General features: G+C 43.4%; 1 protein-coding gene across 1 annotated transcript; it reads left to right on the top strand.

The window, feature by feature from the left end:
* Positions 1-1,843: 1,843 nt before the first annotated feature.
* LOC144599733 (ADP-ribosyl cyclase/cyclic ADP-ribose hydrolase 2-like) lies at positions 1,844-26,228 on the top strand. Its single transcript, XM_078410986.1, has 9 exons — positions 1,844-1,910; positions 3,297-3,459; positions 8,488-8,617; positions 12,781-12,916; positions 14,710-14,792; positions 15,036-15,112; positions 17,581-17,673; positions 23,889-23,975; positions 25,707-26,228. Exons 1-9 carry the CDS (start codon positions 1,844-1,846, stop codon positions 25,774-25,776), a joined length of 906 nt encoding a protein of 301 aa, XP_078267112.1. The 3' UTR covers positions 25,777-26,228.

Genomic DNA, 26,228 nt, shown 5'->3' with positions numbered 1-26,228 from the left:
GACCGGCTGAAAGACACGGGCAGTCCTACTGTAATCCGCAAGCTGAAAGCTCACTTCGTGAGGTATGGCAGCCCGACGCAAGTTGTGAGTGACAATCGACCACAATTCACGTCGATCACATTCCGCCAGTTCACGAGAGAATGAGATTTTGAGCACCTGTGCAGCAGTCCAGGCAATAGCAAAGCGAACGGGAAGGCAGAATCAGCTATCAAGACAGCGAAGTGGATCATGACAACGAGCAAGGAATCGCGATCAGACCCATACCTAGCGATGTTGGATCATTGCAATACGCCTTCACAAGGGCTGAGCACAAGTCCCGCTCAACGCCTGATGAATCGCCACACGTGAACACTTCTGCCCACTACCGCAAGCCTACTCGAACCTAGGATAGTAAAGGAACAGGAACGCATGAAGTAGCGCGTGCAGCAACAGGCTGGCAATTGCAACAGGTCAGCCAAAGACCTTCTCCCGCTTAACGAAGGGGTTACAGTGCGAATGCAACCCCTCGTCCAAGGAAAGAAGGGTTGGGAGGAAGCCGTCATTACTCGCCAGCTTCACGAGCTGGACCAGTATGCGGTTCAAACCCCGTCTGGTATCTACCGACACAATCGGGTACATCTCCACAAGACCAGCGAGAATCCGCCAGACGAGCTAATCGCAAGTCAACACGCGAAGCAAGGCAATAACGTCAATGACCGGAGCTCGTCTACTACCACAACTAGTGCAATGCAGGCATTGGATCAACAGCCAACCACTACTGAAAGAAAAGCACCTACAGAAGAAAAAACATCAACAGGGCAAGCAGGAGAAAGTAATGCAGACAAACCAGTGACACACCCGCTCGGGGCGAACTGTGAGGATGCCAAAGCATCTCAGAGACTTTGTTGCATATTGATTTGTCAGTGTCAGTTGACATGTTTTTACTTGTCAGTTCATATTTAAGTTCATAATTGTTATAGTAATGGGAATTTTGTTTTTACAACATTCGCTGTTTATCTGACAGTTTTTCTCTTTTGAATAAAGGGGGGATGTTGTGATATATGCTGATGTAATGTATGCTAAAGTTGGGGAATGTATTAGTAAAGTCCACGCATGCGCGGGAGTCCTTCTTCTTGAAATCGTGTCTCAACCTGTCCTGTCCTGAACATTCAACCTTTTACTTTGATGTGGTTTAGGTGAATGATATCCGATTGCTCTGATATCGCTAGTCCGGCTCTCGACAGTTAAATAGAAAAAAGATAAATGGCTTTGCAGACTCCTGTTTTTAAAAGAGGAGTACTCAAGACAGAAAAAATAAGTATCGTCACAGGCTGCTGTTTTTGGAGAGGAGTGCTTAGGAGAAAGAAAAAAATGCAAAAACAGAGAGAATTAATGCACATCCTTTGATGCATTATAAATTTGTAATGGTTAAATATGTCAAGACTGTCTTATCCTGGAGGTTGACACTGTTTTTATGTTTGTAACTTTACACCAATAGTAATTATAATAGCTGAACAGTTTGAGAACTCTGTTTTATTATCATATCATATCATATCATCATATCATCATCATCATATCATATATATACAGCCGGAAACAGGCCTTTTCGGCCCACCAAGTCCGTGCTGCCCAGCGATCCCCGTACACTAACACTATCCTACACCCACTAGGGACAATTTTTACATTTACCCAGCCAATTAACCTACATACCTGTACGTCTATTGGTCCATGTCTTTGCTCTGTGATTGGCTAACTTCGGCTGTGTTTACATATAGCTGTAGGAGGAGATTGCAAAGTGAATGTTTGAAAAGGAGTGCCAACCTCAACTTTGACTGTGTGTCAAAGGAGAAACTGCACCTTGAAGATGTTTTTGCTGATTAGTCTGCATTTCTGCCGTAAAGGCCAAACAACACATAGCGCAACGATGTGTGGTAAGTAGGTTTTGATCCAAATGTCATTCAATTATTTTGTCAGTGCTATTAATTCACTAGTTTCTTAGACTGATGACAACTTAGTCCCTTCAGATAATGGCAGGGAAGGGTGGGGGTGGATTAACTTTGGAATGGGATGTGCCTATGCTGTTGGCTTTTTGTAATTTCGGAAAGGTGATAAGGTAACAAAGTGGAAGATGAAGAGCCTGCTTCTGATAATAAATGGTGAGTTGTGAAGGTAACTGGCATCACCTCTAAATTATTTGACTATGTAGGCAAGATTATCTACGTGGTACTCTCCCTAACCTAACTTTGCTTGATCATTTCCCTGTTGGACATATTTCCTCACGCTCATTCGATTATTGTTGAAGCAGTGCTGACCAAGACTATTCCCTGCTTTACAGCCTGGGTGTGTAGCATATGGCAAACAGCAATTCAGTCAAGTACTAAGCTGCCTCTTCCAGAGCTGTCCTGGAAGGGGTTTCTTTGCTTGAGTCTGTAAGCCCTGCAATGCTTTCAATGTTCGCTCCATATACCAATGGCGACACAGTGGCTCAGCTGGTAGAGCTGCTGCCTCACAGCGCCAAGGAGCCGGGTTCGATCCTGACCTCGGGTGCTGTCTATGTGGAGTGGTTTCTTCTGGATGCTCTGGATTCCTCCCACATCCCAAAGACGTGCAGATTAATTGGCTTCTGTAAATTGCCCCTAGTGTGGAGGGAGTGGATGGGAAAGTGGGATAACATAGAACTAATATGAGTAGGAAATCAATGAACAGTTCTGACTCAGTGGGCCGAAGGACCGGTTCCATGCTGTATCTCTAACTTTTGTTAAAGACGAGAACTCTCAACATATGATAAGAGAAAATGTTCATCACCCTACAGAGGTGAAATTGTTTAAAGTGCACTTCAGATGCCATTTTTAAATCACTAGCAGACAATTAACATTTTGTGAATGGATGCATCAGGCTTTAATTTCCATTAAAAATATATTTCAACTAGCCCGGGTTCGATCCTGACTATGGGTGATGTCTGTACAGATGTCTGTACCTTCTCTCCGTGACCTGCTTGGGTTTTTTCCAGGTTCTCCAGTTTCCTCCCACACTTCAAAGACGTACGGGTTTGTTGGTTGATTGGTTTGGAATAATTGTAAGTTATCTCTAGTGTGTGTGGGATAGTGTTAGTGTGCGGGGATCGCTGATTGGTGCGGACTCGGTGGGCCGAAGGGATTATTTTCACGCTGTATCTCTAAACTTATGTTATTTACACCATTTCAGAGTGGTTATTTTCCACATTTCTTCTGTATACATCCAAACTTGTTCTCCATACATAAGAATAAATAGAATGGTTATTTCTTGCACTAACACCAACATCTAATTCTTTGTTTTAGATTTGGTTCTCCTTGGACTTGTTGCTTTAAGTCTTACAAAGTCTCCCATGGCAACTGCTGTGCCCAAAAAAGAATGGGAAGGAAATGGATCGACAAAAAATTTGAAAGAAATAATGATTGGAAGATGTTTTGACTACCTTGAGAATGTAAATCCCAGCGCAGGGTAAGTCAATATGTAACTCACTGGCGCATCAGCGAAGAGCATTATTATGTAAACATTTTCTGAAGAAGAGCTCAACTATTACATGGTAAACATTCTGCTTTCAGAATAAGCTTGTAAATTCCGCATAAGAGATATTATAAAAGTGAAAATCACTTCCCTTCCTTACTTGTTGAACAAGTGGAAAAGTGGAATTAGATTGGCTCCTGTTCAACCTCCCTTTTTGTTGCCTGTGCGCAAACAAGATCCTGAAAAAAGTCCAACCAAAACCGTGACACCTTAAATATGCCTGTCCTCTTTTTTGTGCGTGAAGTACATTTATTTATCTAAAGATTATCTCTCCTTGTCACTGCACATACTAGGTAGTGTGTGTATATCATGCAGCATGACTTTTGATGTATAGCTGTATGCTCCACTCCTACTGGCTAGTGTACGTTATTGCTGGGTATGTATTATGTCATCTTTAAAAAGGCAAGTAAACAGGATAGAGCTTCTACCTAAACATAACTTACTTCTGAAACTCTGCGCCTTAGCACCATCGAGGTTCTAAATAACCTTATTCTCACATCATCACATCTCACATTCTTCCCACCATTAGCCATGTTTACTTCCACCTCTGCAATATCATCCTCTCATTTTAGCTGCTGCCGAAAAGCTAATCCACACCTTTGCTTCTGCCACGTTTATTTGTTTGCATGTATCCTTTGTTGCCTTCTCACGTGCACTCTCGCCTACAAAATGCAACGTGTTCAAAGCTCTACTGTTTGCATTTTATTCTGCACTACACCATTCTGCTTTGATCTCCATGCTTTGCAAGCTTCACTAACTTAGATATAGACATAGAACATAGACAAATAGGTGCTGGAGTAGGCCATTAGGCTCTTTGAGCCAGCACCGCCATTCAATATGATCATTAATAATCATCTAAAATCAGTACCCCGTTCCTGCTTTTTCCCCAAATCCCTTGATTACTTTAGCCCTGAGCTAAATCTAAATCTCCCTTGAAAATATCCACTGTCTTCTGTGGCGGAGAATTCCACAGATTCACAACTATCTGGGTGAAAAAAAAAGTTCCTCATCTCAGTCCTAAATGGCCTACCCCTTATTCTTAAACTGGACTCCCCCAACATCGGGAAATTTTTTCCTCCATCTAGCCTGTCCAATCCCTTAAGAATTCTATATGTTTCTATGTGAATACAGGCCCAGTCGACCCATTCTTTCATCATATGTCAGTCGCCCCCATCCAGGGAATTATCCTGGTGAATCTACGCTGTATTCCCTTAATAGCAATAATGTCCTTCCTCAAATTAGGAGACCAAAATTGCACACAATACTCCAGGTGCGGTCTCACCAGGGCCCTGTACAACTGCAGTAGGACCTCCTTGCTTCAAAACTCAAATCCCCTCGCAATGAAGGCCAACATGCCATTAGCTTTCTTCACTGCCTGCTGTACCTTGTAAATGATCACCAATGCATCCACGATTTCCAGGGCCATCTCCTTGAGTATTCAGGGCCATTAGAACTCAGAGGGGGACAAAGGGGTTAATAAAGAGTGGGAACAAAAGAGCATGAAAGAAAGCTTGCAGGGAATATAAAAACTGACTGCAAAAGCTTCTTCAGATATGTAAAATGGAAAAGATTAGTGAAGACAAATGTAGGTCCCTTTCAATCAGAGACAGGTGAATTTATAATGGGAAACAAGGAAATGGCAGACCAATTAAATGAGTACTTTGGCTCTGTCTTCACTAAGGAAGACTAAGAAATACTAGGGGATATAAATAAAGGAAATTCTTGACATTTTGACGGAAAATTGATGTATGAAGTTATTGTATTTCAGAGTAGTTTCTCATGGCATCACTTTCAAATAGTCATGATGCAGAATGATTGGAAACCCTACCATACACCCCCTTTTATAGGGAAAATGGGTGAAACGTGAATTATCTTCAGTTGTCTTCAGTCTTCAGGGTCATAGCTGGTCGTAGCTTGTCGCGGATGGATGTGGGTTTACTTTGGTTGTCGTAGGTTGTCGCCTCCGTGTGGTAGATTGTCGTAGGTGCGGTCGTAGGTGGCCATTCTACTTGCGACGATTGGGTCGCCAGTTTTCGGTAGCTTGCTGTTGCTTGACGTCGACTAGGTGGTAGGTTGTTGTAGTTTGTCGTAGACATTGTTGTAGGGGGGGTCCAGTCACCGTTTTATCGGTGACCTGCTACAACTATGACAGTCGCCGGCAGTCGCCTTAAAAAATGCCTAACCTTTATTAATATACAAACAAAATGTTTTAAAAGGTTGATAAGGACATACAACAGTGCATACAAAAATATTGTAATAAACTTCAATAAATTTCAATGAACTTCAAACTTTAAACTTCAAACTTTAAACAGAATAGAAGTGCAAAAACATACAAAACCTAACATCATTTATGGACATATTACACTGATGGATGATCAGATCAAGTCCACACTTGCCAAAGGCAGCACCGGCGACAACCTTAATCACCTGGCGACAACCTGGCGACAACCTACGACAGCGCCCATGTCAGGAGACGTCAAGCTACGCTCATTGGCTTCAAACCAACAGTCGCCAAAAAATTTCATGCCTTCACAAAATCCAGCGACGACCAGAAAAACGCTACGACTCTTTGGAGACTACTCACGACCATGCCCGCGACACCCCGGCGACCGTGCAGCGACAGCCTAGTCGCCTGTAGTCGCCTAAAAAAAAATCGCCGAACTGGGACAGGGCCTTAAATTTCTCCCAGTCCTCCGGTTTGCTGCTTCCGCTGGCCAATTTATATGCCTGTTCCTTGGATTTAACACTATCCTTGATTTCCCTCATTAGCCACGGTTGAACCGCCTTCCCCGTTTTATTTTTTCGCCAGACAGGGATGAACAATTTTTGGAGTTCATCCATGCGGTCTTTTAATCTTTGCCATTGCATCTCCATCATCAACCCTTTAAGTATACTTTGCCAGTTTATCCTGGCCAATTCCCATCTCATACCTTCGAAGTTTCCTTTCTTTAAGTTCAGGACCCTAGTGTCTGAATTAACTGTGTCACTTTCCATCCTATTGTAGAATTCCACCATATTATGGTCACTGTTGCCCAAGGGGCTCTGCACAACAAGATCGTTAACTCATCCTTTCTCACTACACTATACCTAGTCTAGTATGGCCTGCCCTCTAATTGGTTCTTCGACATATTGGTTTAGAAAACCATCCCGTATATATTCCAGGAAATCTTCCTCCTCAGCGCTGCCATCAGTTTGGTTGGCCCAATCTATATGTAGATTAAAGTCACCCATGATAACCTTTGCTACATGCATCCCTAATTTCCTGCTTGATGCTATCCCCAACCTCCTCACTGCTGTTTGGTGGTGTGTATACAACTCCAGCAAGTGTTTTCTGCCCTTGGCTATTTCACAGTTCTACCCATACCGATTCTACAGCATCCAAGCTAATGTCTCTCCTTGCTATTGCATTAATCTCCTCTTTAACCAGCAATGCCACCCCACCTCCTCTTCCTTTCTGTCTATCCTTTCTGAATATCAAATACCCCTGCATGTTTAGCTCCCAGCCTTGGTCACCATGGAGCCATATCTCCCTAATTCCAACTATATCATATTCCTTAGCTACTAACTGCGCATTCAATTCATCCACCTTATTACGAATGCACCTCCCATTAAGGCACAAAGCTATCAGGTTTGTTTTTCTTATTTCCCTTCTACCTTTTGCTTCTGTCCTCCTTTATGTCCCTCAGTCTCCTTGCATTGGTTCCCATCCCTCTATCCTGTTAGTTTAAACGTGACGTTTCCCACACTCTCTTTCCCATTAACTACACGCATACGCTTCCACGTTGTTGACTCCAGCCCCCCCTCCCCCACCCATTAAACCCACCCGTGTAGCACTGGCAAGCCTGCCTGCCAAAATGTTGGTCCCCTTCCAATTAAGGTGCAAACCGTCCCTTTCGTGCAGGTCACCTCTGCAATATCATCCCTCTCATTTTAGCTGCTGCCGAAAAGCTAATCTACACCTTTGCTTCGTTTATTTGTTTCCATGTATCCGTTGTTGCCTTCTCACATGAATGCTCTCCTACAAACTACAACATTCTTTTTAGCAGTTCAGAGGTTGAGTTGCCACCAAATGTTTGTGGCTTCCAGCTGAATTTAAAAAACTTAGATTCATACCTATGTAGGAACAAAGAACTGCAGATGCTGTTTTACACTAAAGATAAGCACTAAGTGCTGGAGTAACTGAGTGGGTCAGGCAGCATCCCTGAAAAAAAAAGGATAGGTGACCTGTCTGAAGAAGGGTCCCAACCTGAAACGTCACCTATCCTTTTTCTCCAGAGATGATGTCTTCCCCTGCTGAGTTACTCCAGCACTTTGTGTCTATCTTAGGCTCAAAAACTAGTCTGCCACTTCATTGCATTAGTGAAGGAATGCCCCATTGTTTGACTGTCAGGCTATCTTTTAGATACAAAATTAAATAAGGATTTTTCTCCCACACCATCACTGGATCTGAATGCTGGAACTCCCTATGTAATAGCACTGTAGAACTACCTTTGGTTGAAGAAGACAGCTCATCATCCCATTCTTAAGATCTATTAGAGATGGGCAATAAATGTTGACTCTGCCAGCAATACACAAACCCCAAATAAAAATATGTATATTGAAGCAAAAGTACACTTTCAATGATGTTGCTGAACAAATTTGGCCAGGGCTCTTCTGTTCCTTTTCAACTTCCTGATGAGATCCCTCGCATTCACCCAGGGAACCAAACAGGATCGTGTTTAATATATTATCTGAAGGACAAATGAACATTCATCTTGTACGATCTTGCTGTTCGCAAATCGGATGCCACATCTCCCTGCATTGGTTTTCAGAAAGTATTTTATTTGCAGTAAAGCACTTTGGGCTATTGGAAAAAGGTCAAATCTTTCAGATACACCAAAACAAACTGAGATTCTCAGCGTTATTGACAATGAGTTCCTTAATCCTAATAGCATTTTTGTGTTTAATTGTTTTTTTGGTTAGGATGAAAAATTGTGCAGAGATTTGGGAAGAATTTCTGAAGGTATTTAATGGCAAAGACCCATGTAGCATCAAAGAGCAGGATTATAAAAAATATTTGAGTTTTGCTGAACATGCCATCCCAGTCAATCAGGTGAGTCAATCAGTCATTGTGCCATCCTGATAACATAGAAACATAGAAAATAGGTGCAGGAGGAGGCCATTTGGCCCTTCGAGCCAGCACCGCCATTCATTGTGATCATGGCTGATCATCCACAATCAGTATCCTGTGCCTGCCTTCTCCCCATATCCCTTGATTCCATTAACCCTTAGAACTCTATCTAACTCTCTTTTAAATTCATCCAGTGAATTGGCCTCCACTACCTTCTGTGGCAGAGATTTCCACAAATTCACAACTCTCTGGGTGAAAAAGTTTTTCCTCATCTCAGTCCTAAATGGGTGAAAAATTTTCTTCTCACCTCCGTTTTAAATGGCCTCCCTTTTATTCTTAGACTATGGCCCTGGTTCTGGACTCCCCCAACATTGGGTACATTTTTCCAGCAGCTAGCTTGTCCAGTCATTTTATCATTTTATACATCATTTTATAAGATCCCCTCTCACCTAAACTCCAGTGAATACAAGCCCAGTGTTTTCAATCTTTCCTCATATGGCAGTCCCGCCATCCCGGGGATTAACCTCATTTACCTATGTTGCACTGCCTCAATAGCCAGTATGTCCTTCATCAAATTAGGAGACCAAAACTGCACACAATACTCCAGATGTGGTCTCACCAGGGCCCTATACAACTGCAGAAGAACCTCTTTACTCCTATACTCAAATCCTCTCGTTATGAAGGCCAACATGCCATTAGCTATCATCACTGTCTGCTGTACCTGCCCGCCAACTTTCAGTGACTGGTGCACAAGGACACCCAGGTCTCGTTGCACTTCCCCTTTACCTAATCTGACACCATTGAGGTAATAATCTGCCTCCTTGTTTTTGCCGCCACATTTATCCACATTATACTGCATCTGAGAAGCTGGATGGCGGGTCCCCGCGGGTGGGTTCATGGTTGGAGATCGCGGCGTCGGGGGGAGCCTAACGAGCCGGTCCAGTGGCCGCACTGCAGGTGCAGTGCATCCCAGCTTGAGGGGTGCTGGACCCCGCGGCCAAACGGAGGACTCGACGGATCACGCCCTGCAGGAGGAAGTCGCCGAGCCGTCATGCATCTGCCTACTCACTTAACCTGTCCAAGTCACCCAGCAACCTCCTCGCATCCTCTTCGCTATTCATATTGCCACGCAGCTTTGTGTCATCTGCAAACTTGCTAGTGTTCAAATTCCATCAACCCAAAGTCAAATATAGGAATGGCATTGCAATTCCACTCCTTTTCTGTATTGTAAATTCAAGTCAAGTCAACACAATACAGTAAAGTAAAGGTACAATGCAAATCTTGCTTAGAGTCATAGAGTGATACAGTGTGGAAACAGGCCCTATGGCCCAATTTGCCCACACCGGCCAACATGTCCCAGCTACACTAGTCCCACCTGCCTGCGCTTGGTCCATATCCCTCCAAACCTGTCTTATCCATGTACCTGTCTAACTGCTTCTTAAACGATGGGATAGTCCCAGCCTCAACTACCTCATCTGGCAGCTTGTCCCTCTCCACACCCGTCATGTCCCTCTCCTCACCCGTCCTTTGTTCCCTGGGGCACCTCCCACAGCTGACCATGAGCATGCAGTAGGCCAGACCCTGGTTCCCTCTCCTTTCCTACCAGCCTCGCTCCTTCCCCGGATGTCACATGTTCCATCCTCCCGGTCTCTGGTTGCCACACAACAACTTCCCCTTTTCAGGCCAGCGGTCCGCTTGGTCAGTCGAACAGGGGGCCGGCTCGGCGACTTCCTCCTGCAGGGCGTGATCCGTCGAGTCCTCCGTTTGGCCGCGGGGTCCGGCACCCCTTAAGCTGGGATGCACTGCACCTGCAGTGCGGCCACTGGACCGGCTCGTAAGGATCCCCCCGACGCCGCGATCTCCAACCATGAACCCAACCGCGGGACCCGCCGTCCAGCTTCTCAAGGGCCGTGGTCTCCTGGGAGAGTCTACCACTCGCGGTCTCCTGGGAGAGTCTACCACTCGCGGTCTCCTGGGAGAGTCTACCACTCGCGGTCTCCTGGGAGAGTCTACCACTCGCGGTCTCCTGGGACTGTCCAATGGTACACACACTCTGGTGGTGGTGAGAAATAAAGGGGATGTCTGTGACAGGCTGCAGGCCCACATTATACAGGTGACACACTGTTTTCAGAGCCACCTGGTTAACAGATAATCCTGAGAACACATGAAAAGATGGAGAGAAAACAGATGAGCGAACAGTATGGTGTCCAGATGTACTGAGTTCCAAGGGTTGTGTACATCCGCCAGTACAAAGTACAGATGAATCTGAGAAGAGATTAACAGATGAACAGAAAAGGATGCAAAGTGCTGGAGTGAGTGTGGCACAGTGGCACACAGGCGACACGTTGGCGCAGCGGAGGAGTTACTGCCTTACAGCGCCAGTGACCCGGGTTCAATCCTGACTATGGGTGCTGTATGTATGGAGTTTGTATGTTCTCCTGTGACCATGTGGATTTTTTCCAGGTACATCGGTTTCCCTCCCACACTCCAAATATGTGCAGATCTGTAGGTGAATTGGCTTCTGTAAATAGTCCCTTTTGTGTAGGATAGAACTAGTGAATGGGTGATCATTGATTGGCAAGGACTCAATGGGCCAAAGGACCTGTTTCCATTGCTGTATCTCTAAACTAAACTAAACTCAGCGGGTCAGGTGGTATCTCTAGAGAACATGGATAGGTGAGGTTTCAGGTCGGGACTCTTCTTCAGTCTGAAGAAGGATCCTGACCCAAAATGTCACCTATCCATGTTCTCTAGAGATGCCACCTGAACCTGCTGAGTTACTCCAGCACTTTGTGTCCTTTCTGTACTTCAGCATCTGCAGTTCTTTGTTTCTACAAAAGATGAACAATGACAGTTAACCTGGTTAACAGATGAACAATGACAGTTAACCTGGTTAACAGATGAACAATGACAGTTAAAAAGAGGTGTGATGAAAACAAAAAATCATGATGAAATTCAGAAATGTGATGCACAGTAATTGCTATAAATCTGAGCCAAAAGACCATGCTGGAAATACCCAACAGCCAGTAAAGCAAAACATAGAAAGATTTAAGAAGTGAGTTGGAGAAAGAGGTGATTCATGTGGATATGTTCCAATGTAGATCTGATGAAAATACTACAGTATACTGTCAATATTAAAGTCAATGGAGTTGATTTAATGTGGGATGATGTAAAACAGGTGATAGTGAATCAATAGTACAATTTTCATCTCCCTTATATATTATTACCATTATGTTCATTGGAAAATAATAGTTAAGAGGTGTAAAAGACGTTGCCAATTTACTATTATTCATTTGAAACCATTGCACAAATCTAACCTACTGTTTCTTTTATGCGTCTGGGGTTTCCTCAAAAAAACATTTTCACCATGCTAGTTTTGATGTTTTTATACCTGTCCTGCCAGCAGCATCCATATGTTGATTCTTGCAGTTTCCCAAATGACGCCTTGCCAAGAGCACATGAATAATTGCTGCATGTCAACTTAAAGCACACATCCCTAGTGAATAACAAAAAGAATGGCTCCCAATCAAGTTGCATAAATTTCCATCTTCTGATTAATTTTTAAGTCAAGTCAAGTCAAGTCAATTTTATTTGTATAGCACATTTAAAAACAACCCACGTTGACCAAAGTGCTGTACATCTGATTAGGTACTAAGGAAAAAATGAAACATACAGTAGCACGCAAACATAACAGCACATACAAAACAGTTCACAGCGCCTCCTCAATGAGCCTCAAACGCTAGGGAGTAGAAATAGGTTTTGAGCCTGGACTTAAAGGAGTCGATGGAGGGGGCAGTCTGATGGGGAGAGGGATGCTGTTCCACAGTCTAGGAGCTGCAACCGCAAAAGCGCGGTCACCCCTGAGTTTAAGCCTAGACCACGGGATAATGAGTAGCCCCAAGTCGGCCGACCTGAGGGACCTGGAGTTAGAGAGGTGGGTTAGAAGATTTTTGATGTAGGGGGGGGAATGTCCATTTAGGGCTTTATACGTGAATATACAATACAATGAATATACAATGAGAGATAAAACTCTTAAGAAACAAAGCTCCAGAAACAGGAAATATAATCCCAAGCACTTTAATTCAAATGTCATTTTCTTCCAGTTCTGTTCCAATAAAATTGCTATAATTGTTTTTATATCTTAGTCAATCTTCTGGAGTCAAACCAAGGCCATCACCTTTATGTTCAGTCACGTTACAGACACGTTTATGCCACTTGAGGACACTCTGACTGGTTATTTGGTAGATGGCCTGAACTGGTGTGGTAGTCGTAACATCAAAGGTGAGTGATGTTCGTTTTTACGCTCGAAGACATGAATTACCATTAACAAACAGGTTCCTTGGCAATGGACCTATTAACACTTTGGATTGTTAATATAACCACAAGCTTAAAATAGTGCTCACAGAAAAATCATTGGCATGATCTTCTCTTTTAAGTCAATGACTTATTTAATCCTGCCTAGATTGGAATCAAATTCTCATGGCAAGGACATCATAAGCATATGCCAAACCCAACCCCCATTTGTACTCTTAAAATACCTTGAGGGCTAACTTCTCAAACTTTAAGAACTCAGACAATTTTTATTTAAACTGGATTCAGATTGCAGTCTATGCATAGGTGTTCTACTGTTAAGTATACATCACTTTCTACCTGAGATCATCTCACTACAGCACCGGCGGTCCCAGTCATCTGCCACTGAGCCATTTGATACCATGATATGGCTCTTGCTAGGTCTCAGGTGTGCCTCCTAAAGCAGCTTATTAAGTATTTCATTGTGGATCATAACCTGCAATTGCAGGTATGTTCACATGAGTACCAGGGTTTGAGATGAAGTGGCCCTGACTTCAGCTGCACTCTGTACCCAAAGAGCAATATTGCTAGAGACCCTATTTGAGGTCACATCTCTAGTTAGAGTTAGATTACACCTTAACTCTCTACTAAGTCAAATGAGGTGTCTTCACCTTTGTCAGACTGTTCAGCACTGATCGAAGCAATATTTTCACCAGGATCAGAGAGTCATAATCAAAGCATATGTGGCGCTTCTGCTTTTGTTCCTTTCAAGTGGATTTCCTCATTCTTTAAACAATCAATCAATGAGTTCACACTCCCTTTAGGCTACCTTCATCAATTGTTTCATAGCATCCTTGCTTGGGAAGTGCTGAATATATACACTTGTCTTTGAGAAAAAGGCCAGCCAAAATCAAATTATAATGCTGTAATTGATTGACTGTTTTCAATTACTTTTTGAAAAAGTTCATAACTTTTTAGTAGGAACAAGAGAAAGAACTTTTTAAGCAATTTAAATGTAGTGAGATTTCTCTTTTTGTTAATGCATTCATTATTTTCAAAATATTTTGTTTCCTGGAAATCAGCTGAGTGATCCCATCTCAAAAATCCTTTGGTGGATGAAATATGTTTAAATTCAACCCATGAATGTCCTTCATTCAAGACTTAAGCTCCTTCTATGTCATTACAGAGTGAAATCTGTATATTACATAGCAACGTTAAAATGATGAGAGATCCATGTAACTGTTCAAATGAAGGGCATCAATGAAGTGTATTGACCCAGGCTTCCAGGTACTCAGAGTCATAGAGCGATACAGCGTGGAAAGGCACTTCAGCCCAACTTGTCCACACCAACAGGATAGTCCCTGCCTCAACTACCTCCTCTGGCAGCTTGTTCCATACGCCCACCACCCTTTATGTGAAAAATTTACCCCTCAGATTCCTATTAAATATTCTCCCCTTCACCTTAAACCTATATCCTCAATTCACCTACTCTGGGCAAGGGACTATGTGCATCATCCGATCTATTCCTCTCATGATTTTATACACCTCTATAAGATCACCCCTCATCCTCCTGTGCTCCAAGGAATAGACTCCCAGCCTACTCAACCTCTCCCTATAGCTCAGACCTTCTAGTCCTGGTAACATCCACCTAAAAATGTCTGACTTGTAATTTACGTTCATCCACATACCTGATGCTAAAAGTTAATTTTCCTGTATAGGATTGAACAACAGTGACTGGAATGTTAACAATAATGTGAATTGTAAATGACTAACTTGCATTGCAGGACCAAATTTTGAATCATGCCCGAAATGGAATGATTGTGAAAATAACGCAGCCCGTTCATTTTGGAGAGCAGCATCAAAGATTGTGAGTGTTTTTTTTCTGCAACAATCCATGTTTTGGTGCAGCCTAGTAACATTAGAACTGCAACTGTGCAGTAGCATTAGAACTGCAACCGTGCAGTAGCATTAGAGCTGCAACATGATGGTTTGAACTATTTTGGCTGCAAAATTCAGGACTTCATTATTTACTCAAAGGATAAGATGGTGGTGGTCTTGATTTAATTGAGGGTGAAGGATAGGAGACAATAATTGTGCATCTCTTCTACAGTACGCATCAAAGGCCCAAGGAGTGGTGACAGTGATGCTGAACGGATCCTCGACTGCAGACACTTTCAGAGACAACAGGTACTGATGACACCAAGGTGGCAAAGAGATAACAAGACAGGATTCCCGTCAACCTCAGGGAAGCTCCTGGATACCTCAGAGGAAAGAAGGAGAAATGTTTCTCTGAGGTTTCTGGAGATTTTCCTGCCAAAGAGGGCATGGGCTATTGGAAGATCCCATATAGGAATTACTGTTGTTTATTTACAGTTGATAGAACACAAATATATATGGAAGGTTAAATCAGAAGTGTCAGTGTTGCAGTTGAACATAGGGGACTATGAAGGCATGAGAGAGGAGCTGGCCAAGGTCGACTGGAAAAGGATCCTAGAAGGAATGATGGTGGAACAGCAATGGCAGGAATTTCCAGGCATAATCCAGAAGATGCAGGATCATTTCATTCCAAAGAGGAAGAAAGCATCTAAGGGAAGCAAGAAGCAACCGTGGCTGACAAGAGAAGTTAGGAATGGAATAAGACCAAAAGAAAAGACATATAACACAGCAAAGAGTAGCGGGAAGCCAGAGGATTGGGCAACTTTCAAAGGACAACAGAAGGTAACAAGAAAGACAATACGGGGTGAAAAGATCTAGTACGAGGGACAGCTGGCCAAGAATATAAAATAGGATGGTAAAAGCTTCTTTAGGTATGTTAAGAGAAAAAGATTAGTAACGACAAATGTGGGTCCCTTGAAGGCAGAAACAGGTGAAATTAATATGGAAAACAAGGAAATGGCAGAAGAGTTAAACAGGTACTTTGGATCTGTCTTCACGAACGATCTCCCAGATGTACTGGAAGACAGAGGATCTAGGGAGACAGAGGAACTGAAATAAATTTGCATTAGGCAAGAAATAGTATTGGGTAGACTGATGGGACAGAAGGCTGATAAATCCCCAGGGCCTGATGGTCTGCATCCCAGAGTATTCAAGGAGGTGGCTCTAGTAATTGTGGACGCATTGGTGATCATTTTCCAATGTTCTATAGATTCAGGATCAGTTCCTGTGGATTGGAGAGTAGCTAATGTTATCCCACTTTTCAAGAAAGGAGCGAGAGAGAAAATGGGGAATTATAGACCAGTTAGCCTGACATCAATGGTGGGGAAGATGCTGGAGTCAATTATTAAAGAGGTAATAATGGCGCATTGGGATAGCAGTAAAAGGATTGGTCCAAGTCAGCATGGATTTATGAAGGGGAAATCTTGCTTGACTAATCTTCTGGAATTTTTTGAGGATGTACCAACTAAAACGGATGAGGGAGACCCAGTGGATGTGGTGAATCTGGACTTTCAGAAAGCCTTTGATAAGGTCGCACACAGGAGATTGGGGAGGGGGGGAGTGGGGGAGGGGAGGGTGCTAGTCCAATGCAGGAGAGCCTTTGGGTCCACGGCTCGCTCTGGATGCAGTGCTGGTGGCATGGGGTCAAGGTGAGTGACACCCTCTCCCCTTCCCTGTCCCCCTTCGACCCGCCCATGACCCCGGGGGACACTTCCTGCCCGGCAATGGGCTTAGTCAGTTGGAGAGGGTTGCCGGGCCCGCAGGATCATCAGTTGGGGGAGGGTTGCCCCAGGAGAGGCCCGCAGGAGAGATTTGGACCCAATGGGTCCACCTCAGTCTAGTTCACAATTAATATGTAATCATTTAGCCAATAAATCCCAAAGAATTGTAGCTTCCTTATTATAACACAATAGCAGGCTCTTTGGCCCATCTGGTCTATGTTGCCCCCCCCCCCCCCAGCCAGCAGAATAATCCAATCAGTCCCATTTCCCTCTCTCTGCTGTTGTGTAGCCCTGAAACTTCCCCAGTGATTCATTTGCCATTTACCTACATTTGGAGTAATTTATAAAAGCCAATTAACCCATCAGATTGTCCATGGGATGTGAGAGGAAGCAGGAGCACTCATTGAAACCCATCAGTTGGTGGGAGACAGCGCCTAAGGTCAGGATACACCCTGAGTTCCCATCAGTTGGTGGGAGACAGCACCTAAGGTCAGGATACACCCTGAGTTCCCATCAGTTGGTGGGAGACAGCACCTAAGGTCAGGATACACCCTGAGTTCCCATCAGTTGGTGGGAGACAGCACCTAAGGTCAGGATACACCCTGAGTTCCCATCAGTTGGTGGGAGACAGCACCTAAGGTCAGGATACACCCTGAGTTCCTGAGACTGAGATCATTTGGGCAGAATAATAGCTGGTATTTCTCCTCGGCTGTCTGTTTAGTTTAACTTCCTCACAAATGAACCAGGGTATGTTAATTTACCGATTATAAGGTGCCAGTGTTGGTGGTAATTTCAAAGCTGTACAGCCCAGGCTACAGGAGGACTCAATCTGGATTGAGCCAAGCTACGATAAAAAATCATATTAGATATTGGGGAATTCAAGGTCTTAAGTATGAACCTATTCACTGGTTGCTTCCACTTAAATCAGTGTACAGCTGTGTGTAACGTTGATTTCAATATCTTTACTACTTCTGATTATGTTTTGTTTCCTATTTTCAGTATATTTGCTGAAATAGAAGTTGGAAATTTAGACAGGAAGAAGGTTACCTTAGTCCGCCTTTGGATCATCGATAATCTTATGGGACCTGACAAGTAAGAATTTATGGTTTTATTGTCTGCATTTTATGCTCTTATTACACGCAATACTTTTTCCATCTTCACTGAGCAAATTGCAATGGTTACACTAAGTGATCTCCAAAAGATGAAACCATTGAGGGGAACCATATAAAGATACTGGCTGAATCGTTGTAAGAAGCGCAGGTGGGGATGGTAGACATTTAGTGAAAAAGGTGGGAAGGGATTTGGAGAGAGAGTGGCACTGAATAATTATCACACACTCCTGGCTTAGATGTGACACAACTGGGGCAACAAAGCCCTGGAGATAGATTCAACACTTTCCTCTCCAGCTAAATAAAATACAAAATGATGTCAAGGCCTAAAATAGAATAGGAAGTGTGGGTAAAAAACCTTACTATTCTGCGACTATTTCCAATAGCCACAGTTTGCAAGGCAAGGAGTGTCAATTTAATTTGGCTAGAAGGTAACGTTCCTGAATCAGAAAGTGAAAAATGAAGCTCTTCCTCGAGACAAATCGAGTGAGTGATGATCAAAACCTGGTCTCTGGGATAACATCGAGCTGGATTCTTGCATCCAGAATTTCCATTGGATTTGTGGGATTATGGTAGCCCACACTATAACCATTTTTGGAAAAACAGGGACTGAATCCAGATCTCTGAATCCATGATTTATTGGGTGTGCTTGTCCCCCATCTTAAAGGTTGGTATGACTGCATAGTTTTGATTTCAGCTGAGCCAGAACAAGAGCTCAGAATATCAAAATTGTGAGAAAGGTCAGAATCAAGCATGGTGCCCATTCCATGTAAATCTAGAATCTCACATTAGAGATTTGACTTTGGATCTGGCCTTGAGAAAAAAGCATAAGATTAGAAAATATATTTTTGTTCAGGAGGTAGTACAGACATTAAAACTGGGCTGAAAACCATATCCAAGTTTTATTTTAAAGGCAAAATGGCTAGATACCTTGAAGAAATTTTTTAAAGGGATCAGAGAAACAGCTAGAAAGTTTGACAAAGAGAATACCATTTCTAGAGAATGTGGGATAAATAGACTCCACTCTAGTAAGATCCCGTGATCCATTGACTGAATTATAAAAGCCTAAGTCTTGGTTAAAGATGGAACAGTCTTGTCTATTCATTCTTGAGAAAGTGCCTGAGAAGAAATTCATGATTTCTTTCATCTCTGGCATACAAGATAATGAAGGTGAACGCAGAACATAATTTTAAACTGAACCTCAGAGTCAGACTGAGAGACTAGTGCCACATCTAGTTGAAACAGATTACCAAAAGATGCCAAAGCAACAGGGTTGTCTAAATGGGTGACGTTAACTTCTCTAATATTGACTGGGACTTGCTCAGAGCCAAAGGCTTAGATGGACCAGAATTTGTTAGGATCCAAGGTGATTTCTTGAAAATAGTTTGTGGATAGTCCAACCCGTGAAGGGAACATTCTGGACCCTGTTTAGTTAAGAGATACAGTGTGGAAACAGGCCCTTCGGCCCACTGAGTCTGCACTGACCAGCGATCACCCTGTAACTTGTGTTAGGAAACAAGCCTGGCCAGGTGACTAGTGTTTCAGTGGAAGAGCATTTTGGGGGATGGTGATCACAACCCATAAGTTTTTAAATTATTTTAAAAAGGGATAAGTCTGGATCTTCCCTTGCGGGAAGATACTAAATTGGAGTTAGGTAAATTATGTTATTAGGCAGAAGCTCGGGAGGGTACAGTTGTTATTGGATAAGTCCACATCTCACATGTGAGAGTTGATTAAAGGCCAGTTAATTTTCAGGACCGAAATGTTCCAGTAAGGAGGAGGAATAAGGATGACAAAATAAGGAAACCATTTATGACCAAAGAGGTTGTAAATTTGGTCAAAAGGGGAAAGGAAGCTTTGGCAAAGTGTAATAAGATTAAAGCAGACAGGGCCTATGAGGAGCATAAAGCAAGGGGGAAAGAACTCCAAGTGGGGGATTGGAAGGGCCAAAAGGCACCATGAAACGGCTTTGGTGAGTTGGATTAAGGAAAATCCCAAAGCTTTCTATAACTACTTTAGAAACAAGAGAGTAACAGGGTAAAGGTAGGACTGCTCAAGAATAAAGGAGGGAATTTGTGCTGGGGATGTCGGTGAGGTAATAAAGTAGTTTGTATCTGTTTGAGACATGATATTTGCTGCACGCCAACTCCAGGAAAAATGCCAAGAGCAGCACAGCAACCTGTTCGTGACCTTCGTCGATCTGACAAAGGCCTCCGACACTGTCAGTAGAGATGACGTGTGGAAGATAATGCAGAGGTTTGGCTGTCCTAGCAAGTTCATCACGGTTGTCCGGCAGTTCCATGACGGCATGATGGTGAAAGTGCTAGATGATGGAGACGAGTCAGAAGTCTTTCCAGTGACAAACGGTGTGAAGCAAGGTTGTGTTCTTGCCCCTACACTCTTCAGCATGGTCTTCTCTGCCATGCTGACTGATGTCTACCATGACTGCCAGGATGGAATACACATCAGGTACAGGACTGACAGCAGGCTGTTCAACCTCAGGCGCCTGCAAGCTGTTACAAATGTGAAGGAGACCATCATCAGAGATTTCATGTTTGCGGATGACTGCGCCCTCAACGCCAGCACAGAGCAGAAGATGCAGCATGAAATGAACTGCTTCTCACAGGCCTGTGACAACTTTGGTCTCTCCATTAGCACCAAAAAGACTGAAGTTATGTACCAGCCCATGCCTGGAAAGCCCTACCAGGGACCACACATCACGGTGAAGGGGCAGAATCTACAGGCAGTCGACAGCTTTACCTATCTGGGCAGTACACTCTCGCGACTGGTGAACATTGACGCTGAGGTCAACAACAGGATTGCCAAGGCCGGCGCTGCCTTTGGGAGACTCCGTGAGAATGTTTGGGAGCGGAGAGGACTCAGCCTTACCACCAAGCTGAAGGTCTACTGTGCAGTGGTACTCACCACTCTTCTCTATGCCAGTGAGACCTGGACTGTCTACAGCAGACATGCCAAACAGCTCAACCACTTTCACTTGAGCTGCCTACGCAGACTCCTTCACATCAGGTGGCAAGACAAAATTCCTGACACAGAGGTCCTGGAACAGGCCGGAATCCCCAGCGTCCACACCCACCTACGGAAAGCCCAAGCCAGATGGACAGGCCATGTCGTCAGAATGCCCGAGAGTCGACTGCCAAAACAGCTTCTGTATGGAGAACTGTGTCAGGGCAAGCACTCAGTAGGAGGACAGAAGAAACGGTTTAAGGACTGCCTCAAAGTGTCCCTCAAAGGCTTGGACATCAACCTCAGCACTTGGGAGTCTCTTGCTCTGGACCATCCAACCTGGCGTAGCAAGGTCACCACAGGAGCCCGTGTAGCAGAGTACAGACGCACTGCAGAGGCCCAGAGGAAATGCACCGCACGCAAGGCCCGGGCTACCTCCATTTCCACTGCAGCACCCATCCACTTGTGTCCTACGTGTGGGCGTGCCTTCCGGGCCCGGATTGGCCTCACCAGTCACTTCCGGACCCACAGTCACCAATCCTCCAACTGAAAGTGAAGTCATGGTCATCTTCGAACTCGAAGGACGAAAAACAACAACAACAGCAACAACATCTGTTTTCACCAAGGAGAAGGGCATAGAAGACAGTGGTTCTGTGTGGAGAATACTAACATGCAAGGGTAGTTTGAGATTAAGAAGAAGGCGGTGTTGATGCTCGCGAAGAGCATTAAGGTGCATGCATCCCCAGGGCATGATGAGATCTCAACCTCTCCTGGGCCATCATTGAAAGAGGCAAGAGAGAAGATAGCAAGAGCCTTGATGAAGAACATTGCATCTTCTCTAGCTTGTCTTCATTGGTCAGGGCATTCAGTAAATGCCCTGACCAGGGCAGGAAGTCATGATCAAGGACTTTTCATAGGCCACATCTGGAGTATTGTGTGCAGTTGTAGTAGCATTACAGGAAAGATGTAGAGGCTTTGGAAAGGGTGCCAAGAAGGTTAATCCGAATGATGCCCGGAACAGAGGGTATTAACTACAAGGAATGGTTTTACAGACTTACATTGTTCCCTCTGCAATGCTAGAGGTTGAAAGGAGATGTGAACAAAGTATATAAAATTATAAAGACATAGATAAGGTAGACAGTGAGAACCTTTTTTCCCAGGATGTAAATACAATAGAAACATAGAAACATGGAAAATAGATGCTGGAGCAGGCCATTCGGACCTTTGAGCCAGCACCGCCACTCAAAATATGATCATGGCTGATCATCCAAAATCAGTACCTCGTTCAGGCTTTTTCCCTATATCCCTTGATTCCCTTAGCCCTAAGAACTAAATCTAACTCTCTTTTGAAAACATCCAGTGAATTGGCCTCCACTGCCTTCTGTGGCAGAGAATTCCACAGTTTCACAACTCTCTGGGTGAAAACGTTTTTCCTCATCTCAGTCCTAAATGGCCTACCCCTTATTCTTAAACTGTGACCCCTGCTTCTGGACTCCCCCAACATCCGGAACATTTTTCCTGCATCTACCCGATCCAATCCTCTAAGAATTTTATATGTTTCTATAAGATCCCCTCTAATCCTTCTAAATTCCAGCAAAAACAAGCCCAGTCAACCCATCCTTTCATCATATGTCAGTCCCATCCCGGGAATTAACCTGATGAACCTACACTGCACTCCCTCAATAGCAATAATGTCCTTCCTCAAATTAGGAGAGCAAAATTGCACACAATACTCCAGGTGCAACTGCAGTAGGACCTCCTTGCTCCTAAACTCAAATCCTCTTGGAATGAAGGCCAACCTCTCCAAGTCACCCTGTAGCCTCATGGCATCCTCGCAGCTCACACTGCCAACCAGCTTTGTGTCATCCTTAAATTTAGAGATGTTGCATTTAATTCCCTCATCTAAATCGTTAATATATATTGTAAACAACTGGGGTCCCAGCACCAAACCTTGTGGCACCCCAGTAGTCACTGCCTGCCATTCTGAAAAGGACCCATTAATTCCTACTCTTTGCTTCCTGTCTGCCAACCAGTTCTCTCTCCATGTCAATACCCTACCTCCAATACCATGTGCTTTAATTCTGCACACTAATCTCTTGTATAGGACCTTGTCAAAGTATTGTTGAAACTCCAGATTCACCACATCCACTGGCTGTCCCTTTTCCATTCCACTTGTTACATCCTCAAAAAATTCCAAAAGATTAGTCGAGCATGATTTCCCCTTCATAAATCCATGCTGACTTTGACTGATCCTGTCACAGCTTTCCAAATGTGCTACTATAACATCTTTAATAACGACTCCAGCATCTTCCCCACTACTGATTTAAGGCTAACTGGTCTATAATTCCCCGTTTTCTCTCTCCCTCCTTTTTTTTAAAGTGGAGTTACATTGGCTACCCTCCAGTCCACAGGAACTGATTCAATGTTGAGAGAACATTGGAAAATGATCACCAATGCATCCACAATTTCCAGGGCCACCTCCTTGAGTACTCTGGGATGCAGACCATCAGGTCCTGGGGATTTATCTGCCTTCAGGCCCAAGAGTTTACCTAACACCATTTTCTGGCTAATGTGGATTCCCTTCAGTTCCTCCCTCCCACTAGATCCTCGGTCCCCTAGTATTTCCGGGAGATTGTTTGTGTCTTCCTTGGTGAAGACAGAACCAAAGCACTAGTTTAACTGTTCTGCCATTTCATGTTTCCTATTATAAATTCGAATATCAAATAACTAGCTTGTATAGCTTTAAGGTGGGAGAGGCAAACTTTATAAGAGATGTGTCGGCATGTTTCTTAGACTTAGAGAGTGGTGATTGCCTGGAAAGTGCCGTTGTGGGTGTTGGTGGTGGAAGCAGATCTAATAGTGACATTTAAAAGAAATTTGGATAAGCACATGGATATGCAGGGAATGGAGGGATATGGATTACTTGCAGACAGGTAAGAGTTGGCCTTGGTTTCAGATTCGGCACAGACATTGTGGACCAAACGGCCTGTTTCTGTGCTGTACTGTTCTATGTTTTGTGGTCTATGTTCTAACTATAGGATGTTCAATAGCAGTCAAGATATGATAAATTGTATGAGTTCCCTCAACTTTGTCCCAATTGTGAGAGCATAAAATTAAAAATCTTCATTTTGCAGCTTGCCCTGGAACCCCACTGAGTAATAATTTCCAGGCCAGTGGGAATGATTAGAAAGTTATCAGTTGTATTGCACTCAACATCAGCATTTTTATTTCCAGTGAATCCTGTGGTAGAGGCAGTGTCGCAGAACTAGAAATGATTCTGAAGGAGAAAACCATACAGTACGTTTGCGAAGATAATTACAGGTGTGTACCACATCGTTTATATTTCAATCCTTAAACATCTCAAAGTTTCATCACAACTCTGCATTAAAGTATTTCTTCCTAACAAAGCATTCACATTGAATTGGATCTAAGGTGCTTTCTCCTTCACTTAATTCATTCCTACATAGGATAGCGGAGTGAGGGGGTATGGGGAGAAGGCAGGAACGGGGTACTGATTGAGAGTGATCAGCCATGATCGCATTGAATGGCGGTGCTGGCTCGAAGGGCTGAAAGGCCTACTCCTGCACCTATTGTCTATTGTCTATTGTCTATTGTCTATTGAATGGAATTACATTTATATTCCAACCAGAGGAAGTCCGACAAGTGTATTCCAAAAGCACAATAGAATTTTGGTCTTACTCTGAACTACAAAGGAGATAAAATAATACCTTAACTTTACAATGGCACCTGGCTACCAAATTCTGTTTTGGGCTCCAGACTGCAAGAAAGGTATATTAGCGTTGGAGAGCGTCCAGTGCAGATACAAGGCAGCAATCCAGGAGATTAAAATTTGAAGACTGGTGAATATAATTTTTTTGGTTCTTTGTTTAAGAAATTAACTAAACGAACCATTTAAAATCGATCAGGTATTGGTGGAATAAATATAGAAAAACTACTTCCTCTGAAAGGGGAATAAAAGGCAATTGTTATCATTGCCACAAACGTTGATCCTAGCCATTTGGCAGAAACATCAGGAAACTATTCATTATGCCAGTGAAGTGGAACTTACTGCCACAGAAGCCTGTGAACATGTCAAATCTCCCAGTCACTGGAAGTACTGATCTGTGATTTCACCTTCCCACAAACATTTGCTGGTCTCTCCTTTTCCTTGTACTGGGCATGTGAAACTCTGCAGTTCTGAAGTAGTCACTGGAGGAGAGGTTTATGTTAAACCTATGCCACAGCTTTGGTTACTGATTGCCTTCACCTCATCTAAACCAAAGTCAGTGCACTGAGCGTGTGCAGGTTAATGTGTCCAAAGACAAATGACTCCCTCGTATATTTTTTCAACACCCCCCTCCCCCCCCCCCCCCGCACTCCCCAAAAAATATTTTCTTGGGGGCCTTTCTGACAGTCATGATGTGTGAGGGAATGCCCCAGCGTTCACTTGGAAGCTCTTTATGCTCTAGAACTTTTTATAGATTGCCAAAGACACTGAACAATTGTGAATGTTTTTGTATAATTACTGGAACCCATTATGGACATTAAATATCTGGATAAAAATGAGCCAATTAGTGAACATGGGTTAAATTTTGAAATAAATAAGAATGTATAATAATATCTGAATGCATAATAAGGTGTGAAGAAGTGTTCCAACCCAAAACATCACCCATCCTTTTTCTCCAGAGATGCTGCCTGACCCGTGGAGTTATTCCAGCACGTTGTGCCTAACTTCGGTATAATCCAGCATATGCAGTTCCTTTCTACACATGTATAATAAGCCTGTTTGAATATCTGAGAGTGTAACTAAATTGGTAGATGAGGGAATGCCTATGGATTTTATTTTTGATGGATTTTTAGATGGAGGTTATTTTTAATTGTAAATTAAAGACTGTTGACCAAACTCTGAGGGTATAGAAATAGAAGCGACCTATTGGCTTGGATGGAGAATTAGTTAAGAGATGGAGATAGAAACCTAGGATCTCATAGTGTAGCTCTTAGATTTGGTTTATTAATTCTAAAATGTGAAAATTGTTGCTGTTTTCTTGACAGGCCTGTTCAAATACTGCAGTGCGTTAACAATGCGGACACACCAACCTGCAACTTAGACGGCACCCCATAACTCTAATGTATTGCCCACACAAGGCTTTGACGTGAAACTTTTAAAGCCACCTGTCTCATTTTCCAGGTGTGTATTGTCCAATTTTGAGGTGATTTTAATTTGATTTGTAATTTTGAGATGTAAGCGTATACAATGAGGGAATGTAATGTAGACTAATAACATAGTTAATTATCACAATAAATGAGTGTGCTGATGAGTGTCCCCTTTAAGCCATGTCGATCCATCCTATCAGAGACATTCCTTGTTCCATCCATTCCCTTCCCCAACCTTCCCTCCTAATGAGAATCTATTCCTTTCCCAGTTCTGTTAAAGGGTTGCAAACTCAAACCATTGAGTGCTTCTCTTCCCACAGATGCCACATGACTTGCTGAAATTTTCCAGCACTTTTGGTTATAATCAATTAGTAGTCAGGTTGGCAAAGTCCACCACACTGATTTGGGGAAAGTCCTCCA

Source organism: Rhinoraja longicauda, chromosome 1 (assembly GCF_053455715.1).
Source record: "Rhinoraja longicauda isolate Sanriku21f chromosome 1, sRhiLon1.1, whole genome shotgun sequence".
NCBI lineage: Eukaryota > Metazoa > Chordata > Chondrichthyes > Rajiformes > Arhynchobatidae > Rhinoraja > Rhinoraja longicauda.
The sequence above is the reverse complement of the archived record's forward strand: the minus strand, read 5'-3'. Positions and strand labels throughout refer to the sequence as shown.